At 41.7% G+C, this 26,648-nt stretch overlaps 2 protein-coding genes across 2 annotated transcripts; both read right to left on the bottom strand.

The window, feature by feature from the left end:
- Positions 1 to 17,138: 17,138 nt before the first annotated feature.
- LOC144236657 (ribonuclease K6-like) lies at positions 17,139 to 18,562 on the bottom strand. The gene is made up of 2 exons (XM_077770283.1): positions 18,291 to 18,562; positions 17,139 to 17,933 (listed from the first exon to the last, which is right to left on the bottom strand). Exon 2 carries the CDS (start codon positions 17,926 to 17,928, stop codon positions 17,464 to 17,466), a length of 465 nt encoding a protein of 154 aa, XP_077626409.1. The 5' UTR covers positions 17,929 to 17,933; positions 18,291 to 18,562; the 3' UTR covers positions 17,139 to 17,463.
- A 5,001-nt stretch (positions 18,563 to 23,563) lies between these two features.
- EDDM3B (epididymal protein 3B) lies at positions 23,564 to 26,033 on the bottom strand. Its single transcript, XM_077770246.1, has 2 exons — positions 25,958 to 26,033; positions 23,564 to 24,019 (listed from the first exon to the last, which is right to left on the bottom strand). The coding sequence occupies exon 2, from the start codon at positions 23,999 to 24,001 to the stop codon at positions 23,564 to 23,566; it is 438 nt and encodes a 145-aa protein (XP_077626372.1). The 5' UTR covers positions 24,002 to 24,019; positions 25,958 to 26,033.
- Between the last annotated feature and the right edge of the window lie 615 nt (positions 26,034 to 26,648).

The raw sequence follows: 26,648 nt of genomic DNA, 5'->3' as shown, positions 1-26,648 counted from the left end.
CCTATTGTCTTCTTAATTAACAACAAAAAAGGAGTTGTTCATCTGAAGGGACAGAGTATCACTGGGCGTGTTCTACTAATGAGTTTGGAGACTATACTTTTTTATTTTTATTTTTTAAAATATTTTTATTTATTTCTAGGAGAGAGAGAGAGAGAGACAGTGTGAGCAGGGGAGGGTCAGAGAGAGAGGGAGTCACAGACTGAAACAGGCTCCAGGCTCTGAGCTGGCAGTCAGCACAGAGCCCGATGCGGGGCCCGAACCCACGAACCGCGAGATCATGACCTAAGCGAAAGTCGGACGCTTAACCAACTAAGCCACCCAGGCGCCCCTGGAGACTATACTTTAAAGCTATTTGTCATTCCCTACTTTCTTCTTGCTGCAAGTCTAGGCAGGGCCTACACCCGGGTCAGTTTCCTTCCTTTTCCACCTTCCCTGAGTATGCAGCCAGGGCACCTGTTTTAGTCCTAGCCTTACTATCGGCTCCCTGTGCCCTGAGGCAAGTCTGTAGCCCTCTCTGGACCACCGTTTTCCCCTTCCTTCCTTCCTTCCTTCCTTCCTTCCTTCTTTCCTTCCTCTCTGTCTTCCATCCTTCTTTCCTTCCTTCCTTCCATCTCTATACCCAATGTGGGGCTCGAACTCACAACCTTGAGATCAAGAATTGCATGTTCCACTGAGTAAGCCAGCCAAGCATCCCTGGGCCACAGTGTTCTAATCTGTAAAAACAGAGGGATGGGCTTGGTAATTTCAAAGTCCTATCACACTGATGACTTTCTAGGTGAGCATCTGTTCCATTTCTAGCAGTGCTGGCCAGTGGCATGTGGTTTTTGGCTACATGAGAGTAGGCATCTCTGGAATAGTCACATCACTGAGATCTGGTTTCATTCAGAGATCTTCTCTCATTGTCCTAGCTGACTTTAGGTAAGCTTCTAGGGCAGATTTCCCTCTCGGGCAACTTTAGACAGCCTCTGAGAGTCAAAGCTGGCAGCTAGCTCGTACCAGCATTTGTGAGGCTTCTTGTATCCTGACAGCCCATGTGGAGCCAGGGTCTGGGCAGCAAACAAGAGAACACAGGAGTGTGACCTGGAATTTCCTGCATGTCATTGGAAGTGTGCCTAACAGAAGTTGAGAGGCACCTGGCTGGCCCAGTCAACAAATGATGATTCAACATCCTAAAGAGCCATGCAACCCCTCCTCCCCAAATTTCTACACCCTGAATCTTCCTTCCCCTGCCCACTGTTTTCCACAGAGGGAGTTCTGTACCAGAACCATAGGCAGAGACCTATGATATCCTTCTTAGTACTACACTCAGCAATTGGATCGGCTTTCAGCCAGAGATTGAGTAAGCGAGAGCGTTGAGGTTGGGAAGAGCAGGCAATGAAGAAAGCAGAGGAAATCAGAAGAAGGAAGGTAGAAGGAATTATGAAAATGGCATCAAGGAAGTGGGTCTGGAGAGACTTGGCGATAAAAAGGGATCAGAATATGAGATCAGAAAGGAGGGTGCGAGACTCTTGATCTCAGGGTTGTGAGTTCAAGCCTCACACTGGGTACAGAGATTACTTAAAAATAAAACCTTAAAAAAAATATAGAGGTTGAGACCTGGGCCCTGCTTCAGGCCAGCATGTTTTGCAGCATGTTTCCCCACCTCCTTCAAGTTCCTACTTCCCTCCCATAAACACCACTGAAGAATTATTTAAGTGAAGGCTGTCCAATAATGAGGACTTGCGCTACTGTAACATAGAGACAAAATCTGCATTTGCACATGACAAGGTGCACATGTGATTGTGTTTATAGATCTGTGAAATTAAGGAGCATCAGGGCAGGGAGAGCCATTTGTGATCTGGCTTCAAGATCTTCATCTTAAAGATAGAGAAACTGAGGCATGAAACCAAGAAGGGAATGAAGAAAACAAAGTCTGCTGATTACTTGAGTATGTGTGTTTATGCTTTGCCTCCAAACTTTCTTTCTTTCTTTTTAATTTTTAAAAATGATCATGTAGAAAAAAATATCTTTTCAATATACGATTCTACGAATCTTTTAAGGATTTTTAATTTAATTTAATTTTTAAATGTTTATTTTTAAGAGAGAGAGCATGAGTGGGGGAGGGGCAGAGAGAAGGGGGACAGAGGATCCAAAGCAGGCTTTTCACTGACAACAGTGAGCCCGATGTCAGGCTTGAACCCACAAACCCTGAGATCACAACCTCAGCCAAAGTGGTATGCTCAACTGACTGAGCCACCCAGGCGCCCCCGATTGTATGAATTTTAACAAATGAATTGAATTGTTTCCAGATAATTTATCACAGCCACTAAGGAAATGAACAAGGATCCCCAGTGCTGCTGAGGCTAACTGTTCCATCCCAGGAATCCTGAGGGGGCTGGACAAATCCATAGCAAAGCTCCTGGCTGGGTGTGTCAATACTATTGCCAACAAACATAGATAAACTCATCATAAGGGAAATAGTAACTCAGGAGGTGAGAGTTTGAAAAAGAGAATGGGAGGGGCGCCTGGGTGGCTTAGTCAGTTGAGCGTCCGACATTCGCTTAGGTGATGATCTCGCTGTTCGTGGGTTCGAGCCCCGCGTCGGGCTCTGTGCTAACTGCCAGCTTAGAGCCTGAAGCCTGTTTCAGAGTCTGTGACTCCCTCTCTCTCTGACCCTCCCCTGCTCACGCTGTCTCTCTCTCTCCCCTAGAAAAAAAAAAAAAAAAAAAAATTAAAAAAAAAAAGAAAAAGAGAATGGGAGAATTTTATCTTCCAGTGTCAGCATCTGGGTGAGGCAGCAGGCTCTACCCTTTAACAACTGACCTCTCTGCCTGCAGAGATGGACACCTAGAGTTTTCTAAGAGAGATCCAGGGGGGTACATGCAAGGGAGCAGGCAGGGAGCACATGATCACAGGTGGAGTGGGTATCTGTTCAGTTCATGATCTTAGGGAAAGGGACACATGGGGTGGTTTTGCAGGCATTCCGCTGCTATCAGGGCTTTTCTAGTCTGGAAGTTGGAATATTCTGGTCATTGTCAATGTCTCAAGAAAGTGCAATAAGAAATAACTGTTGGGGTGTATAGTTGAGGAAGAAGCTCACTGGCAGACTTGCATAACTGTTATCACAACCAGGACACAGAACAATTCTATTACCCCTATTTCTCCTTCTGCTATCTATTTATAGTCATATACTTCCTCTACCCCAACTGATCTATTTGCTGTCACTATTGTTTTCTTTTCAAAATATCATAGAAATAGAATTGCACAGTATGTAACTTTCCAAGACTGATTTCTTTTACTCAATGTAATGCCTTCGAAAGTTACCCAAGTTGTTGTGTGAATCAATAGTTTGTTCCTTTTAATTGCTCAGTAGTGTTCTATTGCACGGGTGTTCTACTGCTTGCTTGTCCATTCACCCATTGGAAGACATTTGAGTTGTTTCAATTTTGGATGATTATAAAGACAGCTGCTTTAAACATCTGTGTACATATTTTGGTGTGAATTGGTAGAAGAATAGACACACAGATCAATAGAACCCAGAAATAGACCCACACAAATATGGTCTATTTGTTTTTTGGCAAAGGTGCAAAGCAATTCTAGGAAGAGAAGATAATTTTTTCAACAATGGTGAATTTAGCATCCTAAAAAAGTCCTTCCCCAAATTTCTACACCCCAAACTTTCCTTCCCCTGCCCACTGTTTCCAGAGAGGCAGTTCTGTACCAGTGGGAGACCCATGATATATTTCTTAGTATTACACCCAGCAACTGGATCTGCTCTCAGCCAGAGAGACTGAATAAGTGGGAGTGTTGAGGTTGGGAGAGAGCAGGCAGTGAAGAAAGCAGAGGAAGTGAGAAGGAAGGAAGGTAGAGGGAATTATGGATATGGCATCAAGGAAGTAGGTCTAGAAACACTTGAAGATAAAAAGGGATGAGAAAACAAGATCAGAAAGGAGTGCATAGTTGGGTGCACAGTCCTCTTGAATCTGTTGACTTCCTGGTTTAGAAAGTTCACTGATCAAATCACTCAAGAGTAGGAGGAAAATCTATTTTTTCTCAAAGGAAATATAGCTTCACTTTTCCAGAAATCTACCTTCTTTTTGGGGGGAGCTTCTAGGAATGATGGGCGAACTCTATAGTGAGACTTGATGTTTTACTTAAGTTCCGTAAAATGATATCCAGTCCTTGTCTTTTTTAGAGCACCCATATACACCTGCAATTTCTTCAGTCAGCCTAAATAATGTATTATGTAAAACCATCATTTCTTTCCTCAATACATTTCTTTATAGAACTGCTATCTGTGAAATCCTCAAGACCTTTGGTAGTCCCCAAATAAACAGCTATCATAAGAGCAGGGTTCAGGCTAAATTTATTCATTGTATCCTCACCTCAGAAAGCAGCCATGCTGTAATTAGACACTAAAATACATGGGTGCCTCACACAATTGCTTGGTTTCTAGGGGGTCCTATAAACCATTTCTTTATGCCCTCTGCTATGTGCTGAATTATGTTCTCTCAAAAGTTATATGTAGAAGCCCTAGGTTCTCAGGATGTTTTGACTCTATCTCTGAATGTGACTATATTTGAAGTTAGGGACTTTAAAGGTGTGATTAAGTTAAAATGAGGCCCTTAGGGTGGGCCCTAATCCAATGTGACTGGTGTCTTTATAAGAAGAGGAAGTTTGAACACACAGAAATGTCAGGGGTGCACATGGGCAGAGAAAAGACCATGTAAGAGCACAGCAAGAAGTCAGCCTTCTGCAAGCCATGGAAAGAGGCCTCAGAAGAAACCAAACCTGCCGAAGCTTTGATTTTGGACTTCTGGTTTCCAGAACTGTGAGAAAATTAACTTCTATTGTTTAAGGCACTCCGTCTGTGGTATGTTGTTATGGTGGACCTAGCAAACTAATACACCCTGTCACCAATTCTTCCAGTTCTCTTGAGTTGAGTCTCTTAATTTCTTGGATCAGTGCTCTGTGTGCCACTGTTATATCCCCCAGTCCCTGAAATAACTCATCCCATCATACATCTTGGACTAGAGCAGTGGAGCTTGGTGTTAGGGCAGAAGGGAAGGTTCCATGTTTTCCTTCATCTCAGCAATGGGAACACATTGATGAACATATATTATGCCAAGGTGTCATCTTTTGAGACAGTGCGTCCTGAACCTCATCAATATTAAAAATCAGAAGATTTGCCAAGAAAATGTTAGGAGAGCTATATTTTGTCCATGGGTCTAAAGACTCAGTATTATTAAGATGTCAGTTTTCCCCAAATTGATCTATGGATTCAAATCAATCCTAGTCAAAATCCCTGGCGAATAAGCAGATTCTAAAATTCACAGGAAATGCAAAGAACCTAGAATAGCCAAAACAACTTAAAAAAGAACAAAGTTGAAAGGCTAACACCACTTGGCTTCAAAACTTACATAGTTGGGGTGGGTTTGGGGGCAGTAAATCAGGGAGGAGGGATTATAAAGTAGTAGGAAGAAAATTTGGGGGAAGCATGGATATGTTTACTATCTTGATTATGGTGGTGGTTTCATGAGTAGATACACAGGTCAAAACTTAACCAGACTCTACTCTTTACATGCATGTAGTGTATTGTGTTTCAGCTCAATGTCAATAAAGCTATAAACATAATTGGGACTTCTGTTCTTTAAAAGAAGTATCAGGAGAATGAGTAGACAAGCTACTAACTAGGACAGTATTTGCAAACCAGATATCTGATTTTTTAAAATATGTATCCAGAGCACATCAAGAAACCTCAAAACTCAACATTTAGAAATAGGAAATCGAACTATCCAATTGTTCAGTATCATCGGTCATTAAGGAAATGCAAATTAGAACCATTACACGCTTATAATGGTCAAAATTAAAATGACTGATCATACCACATATCATCAAAACTGTGGAGCAACTGCAACTCTCACAGACTGCTGCTTGAAGTGGGGGACTAAGGCAAGTACGTGGGCGGAGCGGGGATCTGAACCCTGACAGAGAGCCTGGATACAGCCCCTAGCGCACCGCGTCCCTGAAGTCTTCACTGTGGGACCTCAGGTCTTTCCTGGATGCCCTTCTCACTGGGCCCCGAGAGAAGGCAGGGGCCCGGGTCTCATCTAACAGGTGCTCCTCAGAGCCAGGGGCTCCCGTGGTTCCCTGCCCTGTCCCCGAGGGACCTCTGGCACCCAGGAGCAACTGTAGGAAGGGGGCGCAGACCCTGCAGAGGTGCCATGTACCAGACTGACTATGGCCGTGGGCTGGTCCAGCTGGACACCCTGCCCTGTGCTTGGTGGACACAGCAGGAAGATGCCGGGTGTGATAGATCGCCTGCCCTGGGAGCCTGGTGGGGCTAGGGGCCCTCGTCTCCATGCTCCAGCCAGAACCACATTCTCTCTGTTCCGAAAGCTGCAGGTTAAATTCTTGTCAGTGTAAAAATCAATCAATCCCCCACTTCCAAGGAGATGCCGTTGTTTTTATACCTACCACAAGTCTTTTCAGCACAAAAGCCAACTATTCTTCCTTGCAGCCTGGGCCCACCAATTAATGACAATTTGAAAGAAAATTTGGGTTCATGTTTATTTTTTTATATTTGAAGGTGGGGGGGTTATGGGCAGAAAGGGAGAGAGAGAATCCCAAGCAGGCTCTGTGCTGTCAGTCCAGAGCCAGGGATATGACCTGAGCCTAAATCAAGAGTCCGAAGCTGAACCGACTGAGCCATCCAGGAGGCCCAGAAAAATTGGTTTAAAACTAGAACAATTTCATCTTGCAAAATACTTGACCAGTTCTCTATAAAATTATCGTGGTCCTCAAAAACACGGATAGTTTGAAAGTCTGTCATAGTCAAGAGGAGCCTAAGGATACATGACAACTAAATAAAAGTGGTGTCTTGGAGGGGATGCCGGAACAGAAAAAGGACATTGGTAAAATATAAGGAAATCTGGATGAAGTAAGGATTTCAGTTAAATAAAAACCAAACAAACAGAAAAACAACTAAAACACTCCCTGGCTTTACACTGTCTTTGGTAGTGAACTCTCTGAGAACCCAGCATGGTAAGCTCCTTTGATTAAAACAGTAGCTGGAACACAGCATGAGTAGATTAGACACTGAGCAGCAGCCTGCATTGCAATCTTGGCTAATGCCAGTTTATCAACTGTTGTTAGTTAACTGTTAGGAGGATGCTACTTTTTCCCCTCACAAGAGGGGAAAAAAGAACATTTCTGCATATGTGGTAAAACCTGGGGCCATAGGCTATTATATTGCTCAATATTTCCTGTAGAAGATTTGTGTGAGAAATCTCCCTTGTTTGGGTGTTTTTGTTATAAAGAAGGGGAAAATTTGAGCTCGTCTCCATTCCAATATCTGAGGCCACAGCTGGAGGACTCAAAGATTAAGAGCAGGAATCACCTGAAGACATATTTACTGAATGATAAATGATTGATACTGGCTGAGACCTTAGCTGGGCCTCTCTGGGTGGCACGGGCTTCTCTATAGCATGGTGATTGTGTCCCAAGACAGAGGGAGAATGCAGCCGAAGCTGTATCACCTCTTAGGACTTGGCCGTGGACATCATGCAGTGCTACCTACACTGCATTCTGTGTATTAGAAATGAGTTCCAGGGGCCTGGGAGGCTCAGTCATTGAGCGTCTGGTTTTGGCTCAGGTCCTGATCTCGTGGTGGTTTGTGAGTTCGAGCCCTGCATGGGTCTCTCTGCTGCCATTGCAGAGCCCGCTTCAAATCCTCTGTCTCTCCTCTCTCTCTATACCTCCCCCACTTGTACTCTTTCTCTCAAAAATAAACATTAAAAAATAAAATAGGAGTTCCTAAAACTAACCCACACTCAGGGAAAGGAAACACAGACTGTACCTTTTAATGAAGGAGAATCAATATTACACTACAAGAAGAGCATGCAGAATAGGATATGTTGGTGTGGACATCTTTGGAAAATACCATCTGCTATGATTGGTTTGAAGAAAATAATGGCGATATTCAGTAAAATTGAAAATACACATATGGCTCGACAATTCCACATCTAAATCTACCTTGGTAAAAATTTTCTACATATTTATCAACAGAAGATTGAGATTCTGTGGGTTGCCTTTTAGTTTTGTTGATTGTTTCCTTTGCTGTGCAGAAGATTTTTATCTTGATCAAGCCTCAGTAGTTCATATTTGCTTTTGTTTCCCTTTGTTCCGGAGATGTGTCTAGTAAGTTGTTTCAGCCAAAGTCAAAGAGGTTACTGCCTCTGTTCTTCTCTAGGATTTTTATAGTTTCCTGTCTCACATACAGGTTTTCATCCATTTTGAATTTATTTTTGTGTATGGTGTAAGAAAGTGGTCTGGTTTCATTCTGCATGTTGCTGTCCAGTTTCCCCAACACCATTTGTTGAGGAGACTGTCTTTTTTTCATTGGATATTCTTTCCTTCTTAGTTGAAGACTAGTTTACCATATAGTTGTGGGTCCATTTCTGGGTTTTCTATTCTATTCCATTGATCTATGTGTCTGTTTTTACAGCAGTAACATACTGTCCTCATGACTACAGTTTTGTACTACATCTTGAAGTCCAGAATTGTGATGCCTCCAGGCTTTGCTTTTCTTTTTCAGGATTGCTTTGGCTATTCGGGGTCCTTTGTGGCACCATATACATTTTAGAATTGTTTGTTCTACCTCTGTAAAAAATGCTGGTGTTATTTTGAGAGGAATTGCATTTAAATGTGTAGATTGCTTTGAGTAGTATAGAGATTTTAACAATGTTCTTTCAATCCCTGAGCATGGAATGTTTTTCCATTTCTTTGTGTCCTCTTCAATTTCTTTCATAAATGTTTTATAGTTTTCAGAGTACAGATTTTTTACCTCTTTGGTTAAATTTATTCATAAGTATCTTACTGTTTTTGATGCAATTGTAAATAGGATCAATTACTTGATTTATTTTCTGCTGCTTCATTATTGGTGTGTAGAAAGGCAACAGATTTCTGTATGTTGATTTTATATCCTGTGACTTTGCTTAATTCATGTATTAGTTCTAGCAATTTTTTGGTGGCATTTTTTTGGGTTTTCTACATAGAGTATCATATCATCTGCAAATAGTGAAGGTTTGACTTCTTCCTTGATGATTTGGATGCCTTTTATTTCTTTTGGTTGTCTGATTGCTGAGGCTAGGACTTCCAGTACAATATTAAATAACAGTGATGAGACTGGACATCCCTGTCTTGTCTCTGACTGTAGAGAAAAAGCTCTCAGTTTTTCCCCATTGAGGATGATATTAGCTGTGGGTCTTTTGCATATGGACTTTATGATGTTGAGGTATGTTGCCTCTATCACTACTTTATTGAGGGTTTTTATCAAGAATGGATGCTGTATTTTGTCAAATGCTATTTCTGCATCTATTGAGTGTCATATGGTTCTTATCCTTTTTTACTAATGTGGTGTATCACATTAATTGATCTGAAAATATGGAACTACCCCTTCAGCCTAGGAATAAATCCCACTTGATTGTGGTGAATAATTTTTTAATATACTGTTGGATTCGATTTGCTACTATCTTGTTGACAATTTTTCCATCCATGTTCATCAGGGATATTGGCTTGTAAATTGTGCTTTTTAGTGAGGTCTTTGTCTGGCTTTGGAATCAAGATGATGTTGGCCTTGTAGATGAGTTTGGAAGTTTTCATTCCATTTCTAATTTTTAGAAAAGTTTGAGAAGAATAGATATTAACTCTTCTTTATTTTTTAAAATTTATTTATTTATTTTGAGAGAGCATGAGTGGAGGAGAGGCAGAGAGAGAGTGAGAGAGAATCCCAGCTCTGTGCTGTCAGCCTCCATCCCATGAACCATGAGCCAAAATCAAGAGTCATATGCTTAACTGGCTGAGCCACCCAGATGCCTCTATTTCTTCTTTAAATGTCTGTTAGAATTTCCCTGGAAAGACAACTGGCCCTGGGCTTTTGTTTATTGGGAGATTTTTGATTGCTGATTCAATTTTTTCCTGGTTATGGGTCTTCAATTTTTCTGTTTAAGTTTTGTATGTTTCTTAGAATTTATTCATTTTTTTCCAGATTGCCATTTGTTAGCATATAATTTTTCATAATATTCTCTTATAATTCTTAGTATTTCTGTTGTGTTGGTTGTGATCTCTCCTCTTTCATGATTTTATTTATTTGGGTGCTTTTTATTTTCTTTTTGATAAGTCTGACTAGAGTTTTATCAATTTTATTAATTCTTTCAAAGAACCAGTTCTTAGTTTCATTGATCTATTTTTGTTTTTGTTGTTGTTGTTGTTTCTATATCATTTATTTCTACTCTATTCTTTATTATTTCCCTTCTTCTGCTGGCTTTAGGCTTCATTAGCTTCTCCTTTTCTAGCTCCTTTAGGTGTAAGGTTAAGCTGTGTATTGAGATTTGTCTTGCTTCTTGAAACAGACCTGTATTGCTATACACTTCCCTCTTAGGACCACCCTTGCTGCATCCCAAAGGTTTTGGACTGTCCTGTTTTCAGTTTCAATTGCTCCATTTATTTCTTTATTTCTTCTTCAATTTTCTGGTTAACTCATTCATTCTCTAGAAGGAAGTCCTTTAACTTCCATGTATTTATAGTTCCAATTTTTTTTCTTGTGGTTGGCTTCAAGTTTCATAGTGTTGTGGTCTGAAAATATGCATGGTATGGTGTCAATCTTTTTGTACTTGTTGAGGCCTGATTTGTGACCCAATATGTGATCTATTCTGGAGAATAGTGTCGATACATTCAGTCAGTTTTGCATCTGGGTTATAGCATTTTTATTTCAGTCCTGACTAGTTTTTAGGTCTTTTTTTAAGTTTATTTTTAAAACTTATTTTGAAGGAGAAAGAGAGTAAGCAAGGTAGGGATGGAGAGAGAAGAAACCAGAATCCCAAGTGGGTTCCACACCAGCAGCACAGAGCCTGATGCAGGGCTTGAATTCATGAACCATGAGAACATGACCTGAGCCAAAATCAAGAGTTGGACGCATAACCAACAGAACCACCCAGGTGCCCCTAGTTTTTAAGTCTTTCATCTCTGTGGTAAGGGTCTTTCTGGTTTCTTCTGTGCTTTTCTCAAGCCCACCTTGTATCCTTATGATTTTTGTTTTAAATTTTAGTTCAGACATATTATTTATTTCTGCTCTGATTAGATCCCTGGCTGTGACCTCTTCCGGTTCTTTCCTTTGGGATGAATTCCTTTATCTAGCATTTTGCCTAGACCTGTCTACTGTGTGTTATAGAAATCTGTTACATTTCCTGCTCCTGAGAATAATGGCTATATTAAGAATAGAGCATGTATTTTCCAGGGCCTGGTGCTTTGAGAAGTTTTTTCGGTGTATGCTGTGTGCACTCTGCTGCTGTGTTTTGGATGCTCCTTCCCTCTGATCAGTCCTTTGCAGAGCTTCTCCTTGCTTGCAGTGTGGAGTGTTTGGATCTGGTCCAGTGTATGGTAAGTTTTAAATAGGTGTGTTTTGGTCTGCTTGTTAGAAAAGGCTAGATCCTATTTCCCCTAGAGCTGAAACTTTGCAGCACTTTATGATCAGTAGATTTGGTGCGGGCCTAGGGCAGGTGTGTGTGTGTATGTGTGTGTGTGTGCGCGCGCGTGCGCTGGTGTTCTGGGGAAGGGGTCTGCTTGGCAGTTTCTCAGGCTGACTTGCCCTTGTAGAGATGCACCTGAAGGGTGCAGTGGGCGGGGCTTGGTGTAAGCTGCTCCAGCCCCCACAGGAGTGCTATGTTGCTCACTGAAATCTGTCTTTGCTGATGGGCAGGAAGAAAATGGCGTGTCCTTGCTTTCTCTGCCTTGGACCAGGCCTGCTGCTGTTCAAGGAAGCCCTCACAGAAAAGTAAAGTATCTCCCCTCTTGTGTCCCAGACTTCTGTCAGAACCCTGCCTTCACCTTGTTTGTGCTGAGCTGTCTGTCTGCCTGGTGGCACAGTACTTCTGTGCTTTATCTCAGGTACATGGCTGGGGTTCAAAGCTCCAAACTTTAGAGACCCAGTGCAGCATAAACCCATGCTGATTCTCTGGAGAGGGTTTCACCATGCTGTGATTGGTGCCTATTTGTCTAAGCAAAGCAGTCACACGATCTCTTGGAGCTAGGAGTTAAAGGTAAAGTGCAGCCAAAAACTAGTTTCCAGGTTAGCTGCCTTCAGCAGGTGTCTCTGCTGCTATGCTAATTAATGGGGCTGTTTAATTGCACCTGCCTTCTATTTTGTCCTGAGAGGCAGTGCTGCCTCTTCCAAACACACTCCAAAGGGGAACTGTTTTTCCCCATGAGACCCAGGGGATCCTCAGACCACACTTTCCACTCCTGGGCCTCTGTCCTCCTTCCCCAGAGGAGCACCACTGAGTCAGCTAGGCAGACCCCAGTGTTGGTGTGTGATGGGGTTTTGGAATGGTGGTGGGCTCCAGAGCCGACAGCCAAGAAAAGAATTCTTGAGACATGCCGGGAGCCGCACCGGCCTCTCTGGATGGCAGTCACAGCAAGGAAATGGCAATGTTTGCACAGCTTCTGCCATGAGAAATGAAGACTAGTATCTCCTTCTGCTACTACTGGCTCATGTTGGAAATGAGCCTGCTGGTATTGACCAGGCCTCACAATATTCCATATCAAACCCATATTCTGAACACAGTTACCTCATAGGAAAAGCATATTCCTGCCTTTACAAAAGAGATTTTAGTTAAGAGCTCTGTGGATCATTGTCAAAAGGTTCTTCCTATGGGCCTTGCAGATCCAAGACTTAGATAATAAAGGGGGTTAAGAACACAAGAGTTACTCTTGAGCCTGGTCCCATATCAGAAGAGCCTAATTTATAGTTAAGGTACAGATAAGTACCGAACATAACTTACTAATTGGTGATGTATGGCAGTCCCTTCCTCAAGGCCTACGCTCCACAAACACCCTCCCTTACACTGGCAGCTGGGATGAGGACAGATAAGAGTAATTAAAACATAAACCCAGATGCAAAGACTGATACATATAGAGCCCCCTTGGTAGTTTCCACAAACTAACCAATTCAGAATCATTCATCCTCTTGAGAGCCAGACAGAATGACTCCTAACTTATCTATATACAATGTAACCTATATGTTATCCTGTCTCTCACTAAGAGCATCCTGTTATTTCCTTGGTTGTAAATTCACCATGACTGGGATAATTCTGCAATTGATATCACAAAAGACCTCTCATTGTAAGAAATTCCTTTTCTCTGACCTCATATGATTGTTGAACCTTTAAATAAAGACACCAAAACTGACAGGACAGAGATGCCTGCCTGGTGATCAAAAAGAATCTTGGGGCTCTCTCATTCTCTCTCGCCAACATCGTCCATCCTTCAGGGACCCCTGGACCTGTCGGAGCCGGCGCGGCCTCCGACAGAGACATCTTTGGTGCAAAAAGGTGATTTTATTAAAGCATGGCAACAAGACTCGTGGGCAGGAAGAGCTGCCCTGGGACCATAAGGAGAAACTGATTATATATTTAGGAGTTGTGGGAGGTAAAGTGAAGGGGAAGTTTCCAAAGGGATTTTCATATGCTAAAGAAGACTCACAGGATATTGGAGGCCTAGCTACTGTCAAGCTAAAGTTGTTTTTCCCTCTGGCAAAACTTTAATATTAAGACAGTAGGGAGTTCTGGGAGAAATGTTCTACTTTGCCTGCCTCAAGTATTTGTCAATGGGCTGCAGGTCATAAGGAAATATGATTTTGTCTGCATTTCCTTCTGCCTTTGTTTCCCACATCAGTGTGGACTTTTAAAACTTCAAGCATTGAGATTCGCTGCTTTTAAAAACTTGCAATAGTCAGCCTCTCTTCTTTTCTCAGTCAATGGTTTGGGGGAAGAGTTTTTATTGTGCAATTCCCTGTGTGCTGCTTTCACTCTTTCTCTCTTGCTTCCCTCTCCCTGATCAGGGGTCCCTCCCCTCTGTAGCAGCCTCGATTATTTTCTCCCCCAAGTCAACTCTCTGCAGCTCCTAACTTCCACGATGTGGCCGTTTCTCTCCCTCTGGATGTGCAGTTTGTTCTCAGTCCTCAGACTGATTTCTTGGGGGTTCAGAATGCTTTGATCTTTATCTGGCTATGTTGAAGGGACAAGACAAGCATAGGTTCCCCTACTGTGCCACCTTAACTCCTACCTTCTAAATTTGTTGTTACTTTTTGGATCATTGTATAAGGACTATCAGGTCACTTTAGCTGATTTAGGGATATATGTAAATGAATATCTGATTTAGTCAATTATCTTGACTCTCCCACAATACATTATTGGATGCAGAAAATAGCACAAATCTGAGAGAGACTCCACTACAGTCTATTCCATTTATTTAGAACTAACACCTTTCATCATAAAAGATTTCCCCAAAGTTATCCTCATTCTTACTCCCTTCTACAATTTCTTCCATCTTTGAGTTCCCTTAATGTATAAATAACTTAGTTGAGTAATATTGAGTAAGTGAGTGGTTTGAGTAAAGGAAATTCAGTCTTTTACTAGGTTATTTTCTCCAAGAATCCCTGGAATTGTCTAGGTAATGTTTATGATGAGGGAGCATAAGGCAAGCTGAGGACAAAGCACAAGCTAGCACCGCCCCCCCCACCCCCCCACCAGTGGGATAAGTGTGATATTCCTTGAGCACTCCTGGCTGCCCAAGAGCAAAAGGAAAGGAAACAAATGGTTGACTGATGGAGATCACAGTCATGCAGGACATGTCTCTATTGGTTTACAATCAATAGCCTAATCTCTAGAAATGTATGGATTCAGTTTCCTGTAGCCCCTAGTATCATCCTCTCCTCCATAGGGCTGTGGGGAGCAAAGGCAAGAAGAAAATGGGAGATAAAATTAAATTTCCTTATAACCTACAGCCCATTGACAAATATTTGAGACAAATACAGAGTAGAACATTTTTCTGGGAACACCCTACCATTCTAATGATAATGCCTTGTTAGAGGAAAAACAACTTTAGCTTGACAATAGCAAAGACTCGGGTATTTTAGGAATCCTTTTTCACATATCAAAGTCCTTCTGGAGGCCTCCTTTTGTCTTTATCTCCCCCAATTCCATAGTATATAACCAGTCACTCTTCACAACCCCAGTGCAGCTCTTTCTGCTCATGGGTCCTGTCCTTGTGCTTTACTAAAATCACCTTTTTGTACCAAAGACATCTTCAAAAGTTATTTCTTGGCTGTCAGCTCCGAACCCCCACCACCATTCCTAAGCCCTGTCATTCATATTGTACATAAGTCCATTTTGATTCCCAATCAGGTCAGCGCAGGCCATCTGAAGATCCCTTTCCCTGAGGATGAAGCTACTTTCTTACACTGGTTCACACTGAACACGAACACAGATCCTTCTGTCTACTCCCCACAGATTTTTCTTGAAGACTGAATCTATACAATGTAAATACAACACTGCTTAAATATGAATACTATTGAAAGCTGCTCTAAATTGGAAGACTCAAATTCCCTCAGAATTTCCCCTACTAGGTACCCACCTTCTCAGATGCCAAATTGTCCTGCTTGCATTTCTCTTCCACTGAGAGGGGCCTTAAATATTTAGTACCCTTGGAATCCATGTTCCTGAAACCTGAAACTTCATATTTCAGTCTTTGTTTCAAAGATATACTATAAATATGTGGCATAAAGGAAGGTGAGCACAATTAGCACACCTGTTAAAGGAGCAGTTTGGTTTGGAAAGAACCATTCTGTAGTACTGGTAATTGACGGACTTGAAACTACTTCAGTAAGTGGCCGTTCCAATATGCATTGTGTTTGGCTGCTACTCAAAGTCAGATCAGTCTACAAAACACTTTAACTTACACTGGCCTGCTAGCCCAATGAGTCTAGTAGTTGATAAGGAAACCGAAGGGTATGATGTGTAGCAGAATCCTCAAAAAGGATTCTGGCATAAGAATTATTTTAAGTTGTTCATTTTGAAAAAAGTGCAAACACAGGAGAAATTCTGAAAGCAGAGTAGAGGTTACCCTTTTGTAGAGCAAATTTACATGAGAAAGGGGACCTGTACCTGGAAGTGAGCTATGACAGGGATTGCTTTTTCATATAAGCATGGCAGGGCAAATTTTGTTTACCAAACATTTCCTCTTCTCACCTTCCTATGAATTGCCTTCCCCTCTTTTAAAGCCCTTGACTCCTATCCTTTCCTTAGCCCAGGATGGTACATAAGCTTCAGCTGGCTTTTGAGTCTCATATTTTTGTGGGGTTCCCATATGTACATAATTAAAATAGTTTTTGTCCCATTAATCTGCCTTTTTATCAGGGTCTCAGTCAAGAATCTAGGATAGCGGGAAAATTGTTCTTCTTCCCCTATATCTAAGACCTAAATTCTTAATCCCAGCCTAATTCTTAACCCCAGTCTTTCAATTTCTAAATCCACTACCTGTTCCAAAGCACCATGATTTCTGTGAAATTTCAGCATTTACATAAGCCAAGAATGTTTTTAGTTTCCTACTGCTTTTTTTTTTTTCTTGAATCTATGTTTTCTCTCTTTATCCATTCCAAAAGATTGGGAGAATTGAGGACACTTGGGTAGCTCAATTGGTTGAGGATCTAACTCTTGATTTTAGCTCAGGTCATGATCTTGTGGTTCATGAGATTGCACTGACAGTGCAGAGCCTGCTTGAGATTCTCTCTCTTCCCCTCTCTCTGCCCCTCGCCTCCTAGCACTCTCTCTCTCTTTCTCAAAATAAGTAACTAATCATTAAAAAAAATGGTTTTTTAAAAAAATGATAACGGGAGAACTGACTCTAAGCCTAGAGTGGATTATTATCCCTACTACTACCTGTATTTAAAACATTATCTGATTAACATATAGAAACCAATAGTAAAGATCTAGGATGCATCAGTTGTCAGTGTTAGAATCTGTGTGTGAAAGTGCTATCAAAACACTCTTGAGGCATCCATGCCACCTACAAATAAACATAGACAATGGTTTTAAGGGAAATATGTAAAATCTATGAGCAGAGTTTGAAGGGATAGAGAACTTTCTTGCTCCATAGTCCCAAAGACACAGGGGTGAGGGAAGTGGCAGAGGCCCAGGGTTGCTTCATAACCTCAAAGGTTGCCTAAGACCCAAATAGCTCTGAGAATCCTGGCAAATGCAAGTCTAAATGGCTCCAGGGTGGCAATGATGTACAGGGATCCCAAACACACATAGTCATAGTCATTACAATGCAAAAGAAAGTGGTTTTATTGCTGTGAACACAGTGCAGCAAAGCTTAGCAGAAGTTCCAAGATTAAAAATATGGAGGCCTGTGTCTTTCTCTGCCCTCTTCCCTATTGCCTTCCTTAAAAACACACAGAGCTCCAAAGCAGAAAAAAATCCCATTTCTGTTTGTCCCCAACACTGGTCTTGCATTCTCAGCATGTGAATCCCCCCAGTACACTTCTTCTTTCTTCTATGAGAACCATGGAAATCAACCACAGAAAAGAAATAGCGGAGGAGATCATAAGAGAACCTGTGCCAAGTGAGAGGGAAAGTGATGGAAACTTCAAAAAATTCCATCTAAGTGTACAGGAACCAATGGATACGGAGGGTCACCCTGCTGAGGGGGATCACAGGCAATAATGTAGAACATCTGCGGGTAAGAATTTCTGTAGGTGCAGTTGGGATACCTCCCTGCAGTGAGATTACAGTCAGTCATATTAATATGCTGTGGGCTCTGGTGGCAGTTATGCAGGCCATTTTTGCAGGTCACGTTGGGCAAAAGACAGGTATCAGACACGTTCTTGAAGGAGTCCTGCAGAAAGGTGTTGTGAGACTTACAGTTCCTAGTATAATTATTGACACCATTCATTTCCCTGTTGCAGTTGACATGGCTTGACCTTACATGCTGAATTTCAAACCACTGTGCCCTGGTGAGGGACTGAGGCTGGGCACAAAGTGGATGCACTGGCTCCCATAAACCCAGCAGCAACAGGAGGAGAGGAAAGCGTCCCAGAAGATCCAGCATCATCTTTTCTGTGTAAGAAGAGGAAAAAAAATGAGATAGTGATGGTAGTAGAAGCGATAAGAACAAAATTATTATTCACAACCCNATTCAACTGTTTTTTTTTTTTTTTTTTTTTTAACTTCTTCTTTCTCACTTGAGTCTCACAATCCTATGAAGAGCCTGAAGCCCAGTGAGGAGGAATATGAGGTAAGATGACTTTTCCTCTGATTGGCAGATCACATTCTTCTCTTTTTCCTATACATATGTGTACAAAACATTGTCTCTTCCCTCCTCCCTCCTGGAATATTTATCCTCTATCTCTTTGACCAGGACCTTCCAGCCATCTTCACCACTCTACTCCCTGGCCCCGAGGCTTCTCCCCTTACCAGGTCTCCGTGTTCGGGCTCCCACTGAGAACAGAAGCAGTGGTTAGTTCCAGGCTCAGAGGCTTTTTGTCTGCTGTTCCTCTCCCAGGTATGCCAGAGCTACCTGCCACCTGTGTGCAGCAGGGGACTGACGGGTTCTGGGCCCTAGGAAAGAGAAACCTAGGACTTGAAAGATGAACTTCTCATGCACAGTGTAGATGAAACCCAGACTCTTAAACTCACGGTTTAAAATCAATATCACTGCAGACGCAGGAAGAGTAAGCCCTATTTAAGCAAACAACGTGACTCAAAGAAATTTTGAGGAACTGATGACTTTCTGATATGGGTTGAGTGCTTCCTTCCTGATCTGAAGCTTCAGCATTTTGAAGCTCTATGATTTCAGTTCTTTAGGACAAAACACACCATGTATATTTGATATAATAGCTGCCATGTACTTGATAATGTTGTGAGTTCCAACAACAGATGTGAATGAATTATTTATTTATGTGTATGTTTATTGGGGGCTAGATACTGGCTACTCAGATTCAGGAGCTCATGATTTAATGAAAGAGACAGATAAATAGACAAATACATTGCATATTAATACAAATAAATAGCACTTACCGTTGTGGTGGAGGAAACAACAGGGACTGTGAGGAGTGAGTAGAGAGAAGGCAACAACACCTGAACTGAGTTTTGAGGATTAATTAGAAGTTAGGTGAAGAGGTGGTAAGGGTGCCCCAAAGAGGGAACTGTGTATGAAGATGAGGCCGGACTGTTGGTTTTTTGGACCTGTTTTGAAAGCATGAGCAAAACTATAGCTGAATTAATTGCATTAACTTAGTTCCACATTGTTTTGTTCTCTACTTATGTTTAATGTACCTCTTAACCCCATGCACAGTCGATCAATTTTTCACCCCTACTCCCTGTTTACTCACTGATTATAGACACCTAATGGAGACCAGACAGTAACATTTATCTTAATATATCTGATCCCAGGTCCCAAATAGCAACTCATTGTCCAGAAGAATGCTTACCTCCAGATTGTTTCAAGGCCCCTCTCCTAAAAAGATTTCAGGAAACCCTGTACCTTCCTCTCCCTCATGTATATAAGCTGTCACTAAGCTCATCAGGGCAAGACAGCTTTGGGAATGATCCCCTACCTTATCCCTGGGCTGCCTTTCTGATAATAAAGCTTTCTTTGTTGTTTTAAATCCAGTGTCTCAGAATTTGGCTTACTGCATATCAGATGCATGGACAAGTTTGAGTTTCGTAACAAAGAGACCCATACATATGAAGGAGAAGGACAAATTTAGTGTATTTGCCTCTTTAATCTGTTCTTACTTTTCCATTGGTGCTGCAGTAGCCTTATTTACAATCTTGTTGTCTCATGAAGGGCTCACATAAAAGCCTCCTACATGGACTCCCAGCCTTGAGCTTCTTCTTTTTCTTCCAATCCATTGTACATATCACTTCCAAGTTAGTATTCCTGGAGCATAAATATAATAGTGGGACACTCTTGCTTTTAATGGCTTCAATTATCTACAGGATAAAAATGATGTCTATTTATAGCAAAATTATAGTATACAAGGTTAACATACAAAAATCAATTGCTTTCTTATATACCAACAATGAACTATTGGAATTAAAAAAAATTTTTACATTAGCATCAAAGTGTCGGAGGCCGCGCTGGCTCCGACAGGTCCAGGGGTCCCTGAAGGATGGACGGTGTCGGCGAAAGAGAGTGAGAGAGCCCCGAGATTCTTTCTGATCACCAGGCAGGCATCTCTGTCCTGTCGGTTTTGGTGTCTTTATTTAAAGGTTCAGCAACAACATGAAGTCAGAGAAAGGAATTTCTACAATGGGAGGCCTTTTGCAATAACAAGTTTTTGATATTTTGCAGAATTATCTCAGTCATAGTGAATTTACAACCAAGGAATTAACAGGATGCTCTTAGTGATCAACAGGATAATATATAGGTTAGGTTGTATATAGATAAGTTAGGAGTCATTCTGTATGGCTCTCAAGGGGATGAATGTTTCTGAATTGGTTTGTGTGTGGAAGTCCTCATGGGGGCCCTAAATGTGTCCATCTTGGCACCTGGGCTTATGTTTTAGCTACTCTTATCAATCCTCATCCCAGTTGCCAGTGTAAGGGAGGGTGTTTGTGGAATGCAGGCCCCGAGGAAGGGACTGCCATACATCACCAATTAGTAAGTTATGTTCGGTACTTATCTGTACCTTAACTATAAATTAGGCTCTTTTGATATGGGACCAGGCTCAAGAGTAACTCTTGTGTTCTTAACCCCCTTTATTATCTAAGTCTTGGATCTGCAAGGCCCATAGGAAGAACCTTTTGACAATGATCCACAGAGCTCTTATCTAAAATCTCTTTTGTAAAGGCAGGAATATGCTTTTCCTATGAGGTAACTGTGTTCAGAATATGGGTTTGATATGGAATATTGTGAGGCCTGGTCAATACCAGCAGGCTCATTTCCAACATGAGCCAGTAGTAGCAGAAGGAGATACTAGTCTTCATTTCTCATGGCAGAAGCTGTGCAAACATTGCCATTTCCTTGCTGTGACTGCCATCCAGAGAGGCCGGTGCGGCTCCCGGCATCAAAGAACAATGAAATATTTAGATATAAATCTAATAAAAATGTACACGATCAATATGAAACTATAATGAAAACTCTGATGAAATAAATCAAAGAAAGTCTAAATAAACAGGGAGATACTCCTTGTTCATACTGAAGGAAACCAGACTATGTCATCTCAAAATCTGGCTCTTAGACATAAAAATTATTTTGCAGTAAAGGCAATTAGAATCATCAAATGCAGAAAAAGCTCTCCCTTTCTTGCCTAAAGGCAGGAAATAAATTCTTTTACTGTAGACAAACTCTTACCAGCTGGAGGTGGTACCAGAGGAACCTGCAAACAAACCTTATTAAACTAACCCTTGTCTTCGTAGTTCCTTTCTCACCATTTACTACCCATAAACCAAACCCCTTTATCTTGTCAATTTTTCACAGATGTATTGTTTGTTTGTCTAAAAGGTATAAAAGCTTCCTGCTCTGGTCACTTCTTCAGCTCTTCATTCCCTTGTGATGGGTCCCATGGACATGTAAAAAATTCAATAAAATTTGTATGCTTTTCTCCTACTAAATCTCTCTTTGTCAGTTTAATTTTCAGACCCAGCCAGAGACCCCTAGGGAGCCAAGGAAAATTTTTCCTCTCCTACAATGACATTATGTATGGTCAAAACCCATAGAACTATATAATGCAAAGAATTGATCCTAATTAAATTGTGGACTTTAGTTAATAATGATCAATATGGGTCAGTCAGTTGAGCACCTGACTCTTGGTATTGGCTCAGATCATGATCCCAGGGTTGTGGGATGGAGCCCTGAGTTGAGCCCTGTGGAGCCCTGTGCTCCTCCTATACTGTTTTGAACCATCATCTTTTTTTTTTTTAATCTTTACTTATTTTTGAGAGAGAGAGACAGAGTGTGAGTTAGGGAGGGGCAGAGAGAGAAGGAGACACAGAATCCAAAGCAGGCTCCAGGCTCTGAGTTGTCAGAACAGAGTCTGACGCAGGGCTCAAACTCACGAATCATGAGATCATGACCTGAGCCAAAGTTGGACACTTAAGTGACTAAGCTGCCCAGGTGCCCCTATCATCTTTTAACACTTTAATAAAAGGGACTTTCAGAGTTTTTTAAATGAGGTATTTGTGAAAACTTAACCGTGGGTGACCAGAAAAGATCTCTCTGAAATATGACTATAGGAGACCCAAAAATGCCACCACAAAATATGCCCCTGCATTTTTTTAAGTTTATTTATTTATTTTGAGAGAAAGAGAACACAAGCAGGCTAGGGACAGTGAGGGAGAGAGAAAATTCCAAGCTGACAGTGCAGAGGTGGCTGCCAGTGCATTCTGAAGCAGCTTTTATCAGCGGAGAAAAACCATCAGTATTCCTCATATGTAAACTGATTATTGATACAGAACTACTGGTTTACCACTAATCTCTTATGAGTTTGGTTGGTATACAGCATCACCTCCTTGCTGTCTGCTCATCCCCAGGTGAACTGAAAAATTGCAATGCTGAGGCTTGGCAAACTAGGAGCACAGCCTAGTCTTAGAGACTTACTCTATCCCTGACCCCTCCCAACCTGAGGGTATATAATGAGTTTCCCTTTGCAGACTAGGAGCACAGCCATCTCACTGAAAATGTTCATACATTGGTTTTTTCTCTAATTGTTTCAGGACTGGAGTCTTTCAACAATGCAGGAGGCTAAAGAACACAAGGTACTTTAGTGTTTAGTATTTCTCCTCCCCATACCTGCCTGAGGCAAAATTATATGAAGCGAAGATTTATCTTTCTCTGAATCTCTCTTCCCCATTTAGCAAACAGAATTCTCGTGGACTCTGCTTACTTCTGTCTCAACAGTTCGTTCTGCAATTCACTTCCTTTTTCCTCCAACAAAATTTAAGTCTTAAGACCCATTCNGACACTTAGGCTCTTTCCACGTTTTAGCTATTGTGGAGAGTGCTGCTATGAACATTGGGGTACATGTGCTCCTATGCATCAGCATTTTAAGACCCATTCTTGAAGGTTGCATTTTAAAGTCCTTTATTGGATTCTCTTTCTCTGCCTAGTGAAAAAGGTTATCAGGTAAACTCATTTCTGTGATTATCTTCTACTTAATGTATTATGTCTCAGGAAACATAATTCCTTAACCTACACAAAATGCATGCATTTCCTTAGAGACATGTTTGACGAATATGTCCAGTAACACACACCTTAACCCTACACTCAGCACAAATCATATCCAAGCATAATCTGTATGACACACCCTGTAACCCCTATACCAATCACACAACACATACTATGCACATATAACATGTATAAATTTCGTACACATTGGAATGATATAATTTATTTAGGGAAGGGAAGATCATTCAGCTCGGGGAGGTATAAGGAGAGTCAATATCAGGAAGATCCCTGTTTGGTAAAAAAAAAAAAAAAAGAAAAGAAAAGCTATATAAGCTACAACTTAAAAAAAAATGTAAGAGCAAATCAGGTAGATGAGGACAGAAAGGTATTCTGGGTAGAGAAACAACGTAGGCAGTTTTGATATCAAGAAATCTTGTGATACATAACTCCAGTAGTTAGAAAACATTGGCACATACGTACAAAGGCAGGAGTAGCCAGAGCTGTTGATGTAGGCATTGGGCTACCACTTGGGAAGTAATGGACACACTACTAAAACCTGGGGGTGTGGGTAGACTTTCTAATTTTTGATGTCTAACAATTGGATGTCCTCTATGCTGTCGACATACCCATTCGTGCCACAGTGAAATTCAATGTAGCTGTAGCTCCTATGCTCTCTGTAGCTCTTTTTGTCACTCTCCTGGTAGCACCTGAGGATTTTGAAGGGATACTGGGCCCATATATATACATTTCTGTAACGATCTCTCCACTTCCTAAGGCATATATGCTCAATTTTGTGCCAAAAGGTATAGATGAAGATGTGATCGTTCCTGTCTTTTGGAGCTCCTCTTTCCCTCATGAGATCATTGCATTTGTAGTCACTGAATTTCCAGCTTGTGCTCAGGTAGTGCTGCTGCATGAATTCCCTCCAGGAAAGGTTCTGGCCATGTACAAGCAGCCCACATAGGGGAAACAGCATGGCCAAGACAAGGCCGAGGACCTTTAGAGAGGATGCCATCTCAGTCACCAGGGCCACCTGCGGGTCCACAGCATGGAGAGAAGAAAGCATTATCTCAGCTGCCCTAAGGGCTGACCTCCACCTTAAAATTCCTTCCCCAGCCAACGTAGGCACTTGGGCCCAATGTTAACATTTTGTTCCCAGCCTTGAAGGTAATGAATCTCATTAGATAATAACATTTATGAGAACTGAAAATATGCTAGAGCCCGAGTGAGACAAACACAAAATTGTAAAACATAGGGGGAGTTTATTTTGAGAATTTCAAACACCTCCTGTCTGCCCTCTCTTCCACCCAAACCAATCACTCTCTAGCTAATTCTGTTTTACAGTGCAGACCAGTTCTCAGAAGAGTGTGAGTCTGAAAGAAAATGGCATTTTAAGCTGCATGGCTGTGAAGTGGAAAGGACTGTCACCTTTTAAGGGAATGCAGAAGGTGAGCGAAGACTTGGCTGATATTTCCAAACAAGAAGGCTTTGGTTCCCTCAGACCCCAGGATACAGTTACACTGATTCTGTAAGATGGTGCTTATCTAATCTTGCCTTCCTTATAACACTTCCCCCAAGCCTGTGTGAAACATGTTATCACTCCTGCCTACCCATCTACCTTCTCAGAGGCTGTTTACCTATTTATCATAGCTATAAACGATCTTGATTTGTGGTTAAGAATGCCATCATACAGGAGCTCCAGTTCTGAAATATCGTCCTGATCAATCCAGCACCAAGATTGAAACTGCTCACACAGGAGGACCCTGGTCAGAATTAGGGCATAGAGGTATGCGAAAAAGTGTCTCCTTTAAACCAGCTCTCTGTCCTCATTTACCATGGGGAGTGCAGCTGGCCCCATGGAATCTCTAACCTGATTCTTAACTCTCTGAGTACTTGTGTCCTCACATGGGCCTAATAATAGCTGCCCCACAGACTTGTGAGGGAATCTAATGAGATATGTATGTGAGAGCACTTCTGAGAATGTTGTAGGAACCCAGGGTAGGCCACCCCAAAAGCTGTCACAGAGGTATATTGATTGTTTTGAATTGAAGCTACTTGGAAAATAGCCAGAACAAAGATACTCAGACCCTCCTCTGTCCCCCTAAAAGCAATGAGTCTTATATGAAAGGCACCATCCCTATAGTAAGAAAAAAAAGATATTCTTATCACCAAATATAGAGATTTTACTTATTTTAAAATTATTTTTAAAGTAGACTCTATGCCCAATGTGGGGCTCCAACTCATAACCCCAAGATCAAGAGTTGCTTACTGCACTAAGCCAGCAAGGCACCCCACCAGAGAAATTGTATAAACAAACTTTATTACTTTTTACTAATCTATTACTTCAGTCCAGATTCTGCTTAGAATTCCTGACTAATTGAAACTCCCAAACATTTATGTTCTCAGTTCTGTCCATTCCTCACAAATGTGTTGTCTCACTGTTCAAAATGTATAAAAACTGCCTGCCTCGGTCATTTCTTTGGGGGTCTCCATTTCATTAATGGGCCTCCATGTGCACATAATAAAACTTTGGTGTTTTTTTTCCCTCCTGTTAAATCTTATTTCAATTTAATTCTTAAACCAGTTGGAAGTATCTTGAAGGACAAAAGGAAATGTTTTTCCTCCCCTGTTGTGTCAAGTGCTACATCAATCACAGAAGACAGAATAGGCACGACTCATTTCTGGCACCCTATATCAGGCCAAAGGTCCTAACCAGGATAAAAGATCAGGATTCAAGCTGCTTCAGAATATTATGCTTGGGAAGATTGGAGGGGTTGACAGGAGAGACTGTATCAGTGGGATTCATCCTGAGTTGAATTCAGGTCTTTGCTTCTTACAAATTGGGTCACATTCCAGTCTTTACCATCTGGAAGTTCAGTCAGGTCCCTTCCAGAGTTCCTGGACCTTTCCCCTCAAGCATCCTCAGCACAAACCCTAACTCTAACTCCCCCTGTTCAGATCCAACACTCACGTGTCACTGGTGGTGGAAATCAATATGTGGACCTGAAGGGCAGAGTCAAGATGTCTGCAGCAGGGAAGAGAGGAATAGCAGTGAGAGGTACAGCACTCCGCCTGATTGATAGTGGGGGTGGGGAGAGAGGGAATAACATTACTATGTGAACCTGTTCCTGTACCTTCTCATCTAGAACACTTGGGTTCACTCTGAGAATAGCCTGGAGCAAAGGTGTCCAACATCAAAGACTCACTTCAGGGCACAAAGGAATTGCAAGGCTCTGGGGAGAGGTAAAACTGGGAGAGGGGTTATCTGCAGTTATCAGCAGACAATCAGAGATATATCTCCTAAATTCATGTCCCAAACAACTTCTGGGGAAAAGTCCCCAGATGTCTAGGCTATGTTCTATGGGAACTTCAGTGAATAACAAACCCAAACACCTCTGGAGTTGTGAACTGTGGAATCTTCATTAAGAGATGAAAAAGTATGTAGTCAAAGGTGCAATTTATGGATAAAGTGAGATCTTTGAATGTGCTTTCTACCAATGCATTTCTTTTATTTTTTATTTTTTAATGTTTATTTATTTTTGAGAGACAGAGAAACAGAGCATGAGCAGGGAAGTGGCAGAGAGAGAGGGAGACACAGAATCTGAAGCAGGCTCCAGGCTCTGAGCTGTCAGCACAGAGCCTCACATGACATGGGGCTCAAA

This window comes from Crocuta crocuta, unplaced genomic scaffold (assembly GCF_008692635.1).
Source record: "Crocuta crocuta isolate KB4526 unplaced genomic scaffold, BGI_CrCroc_1.0 scaffold175, whole genome shotgun sequence".
In the NCBI taxonomy this organism is placed as follows: Eukaryota; Metazoa; Chordata; class Mammalia; order Carnivora; family Hyaenidae; genus Crocuta; species Crocuta crocuta.
Note: the sequence above shows the minus strand (reverse complement) of the source record. Positions and strands in the feature narration are given on the sequence as shown.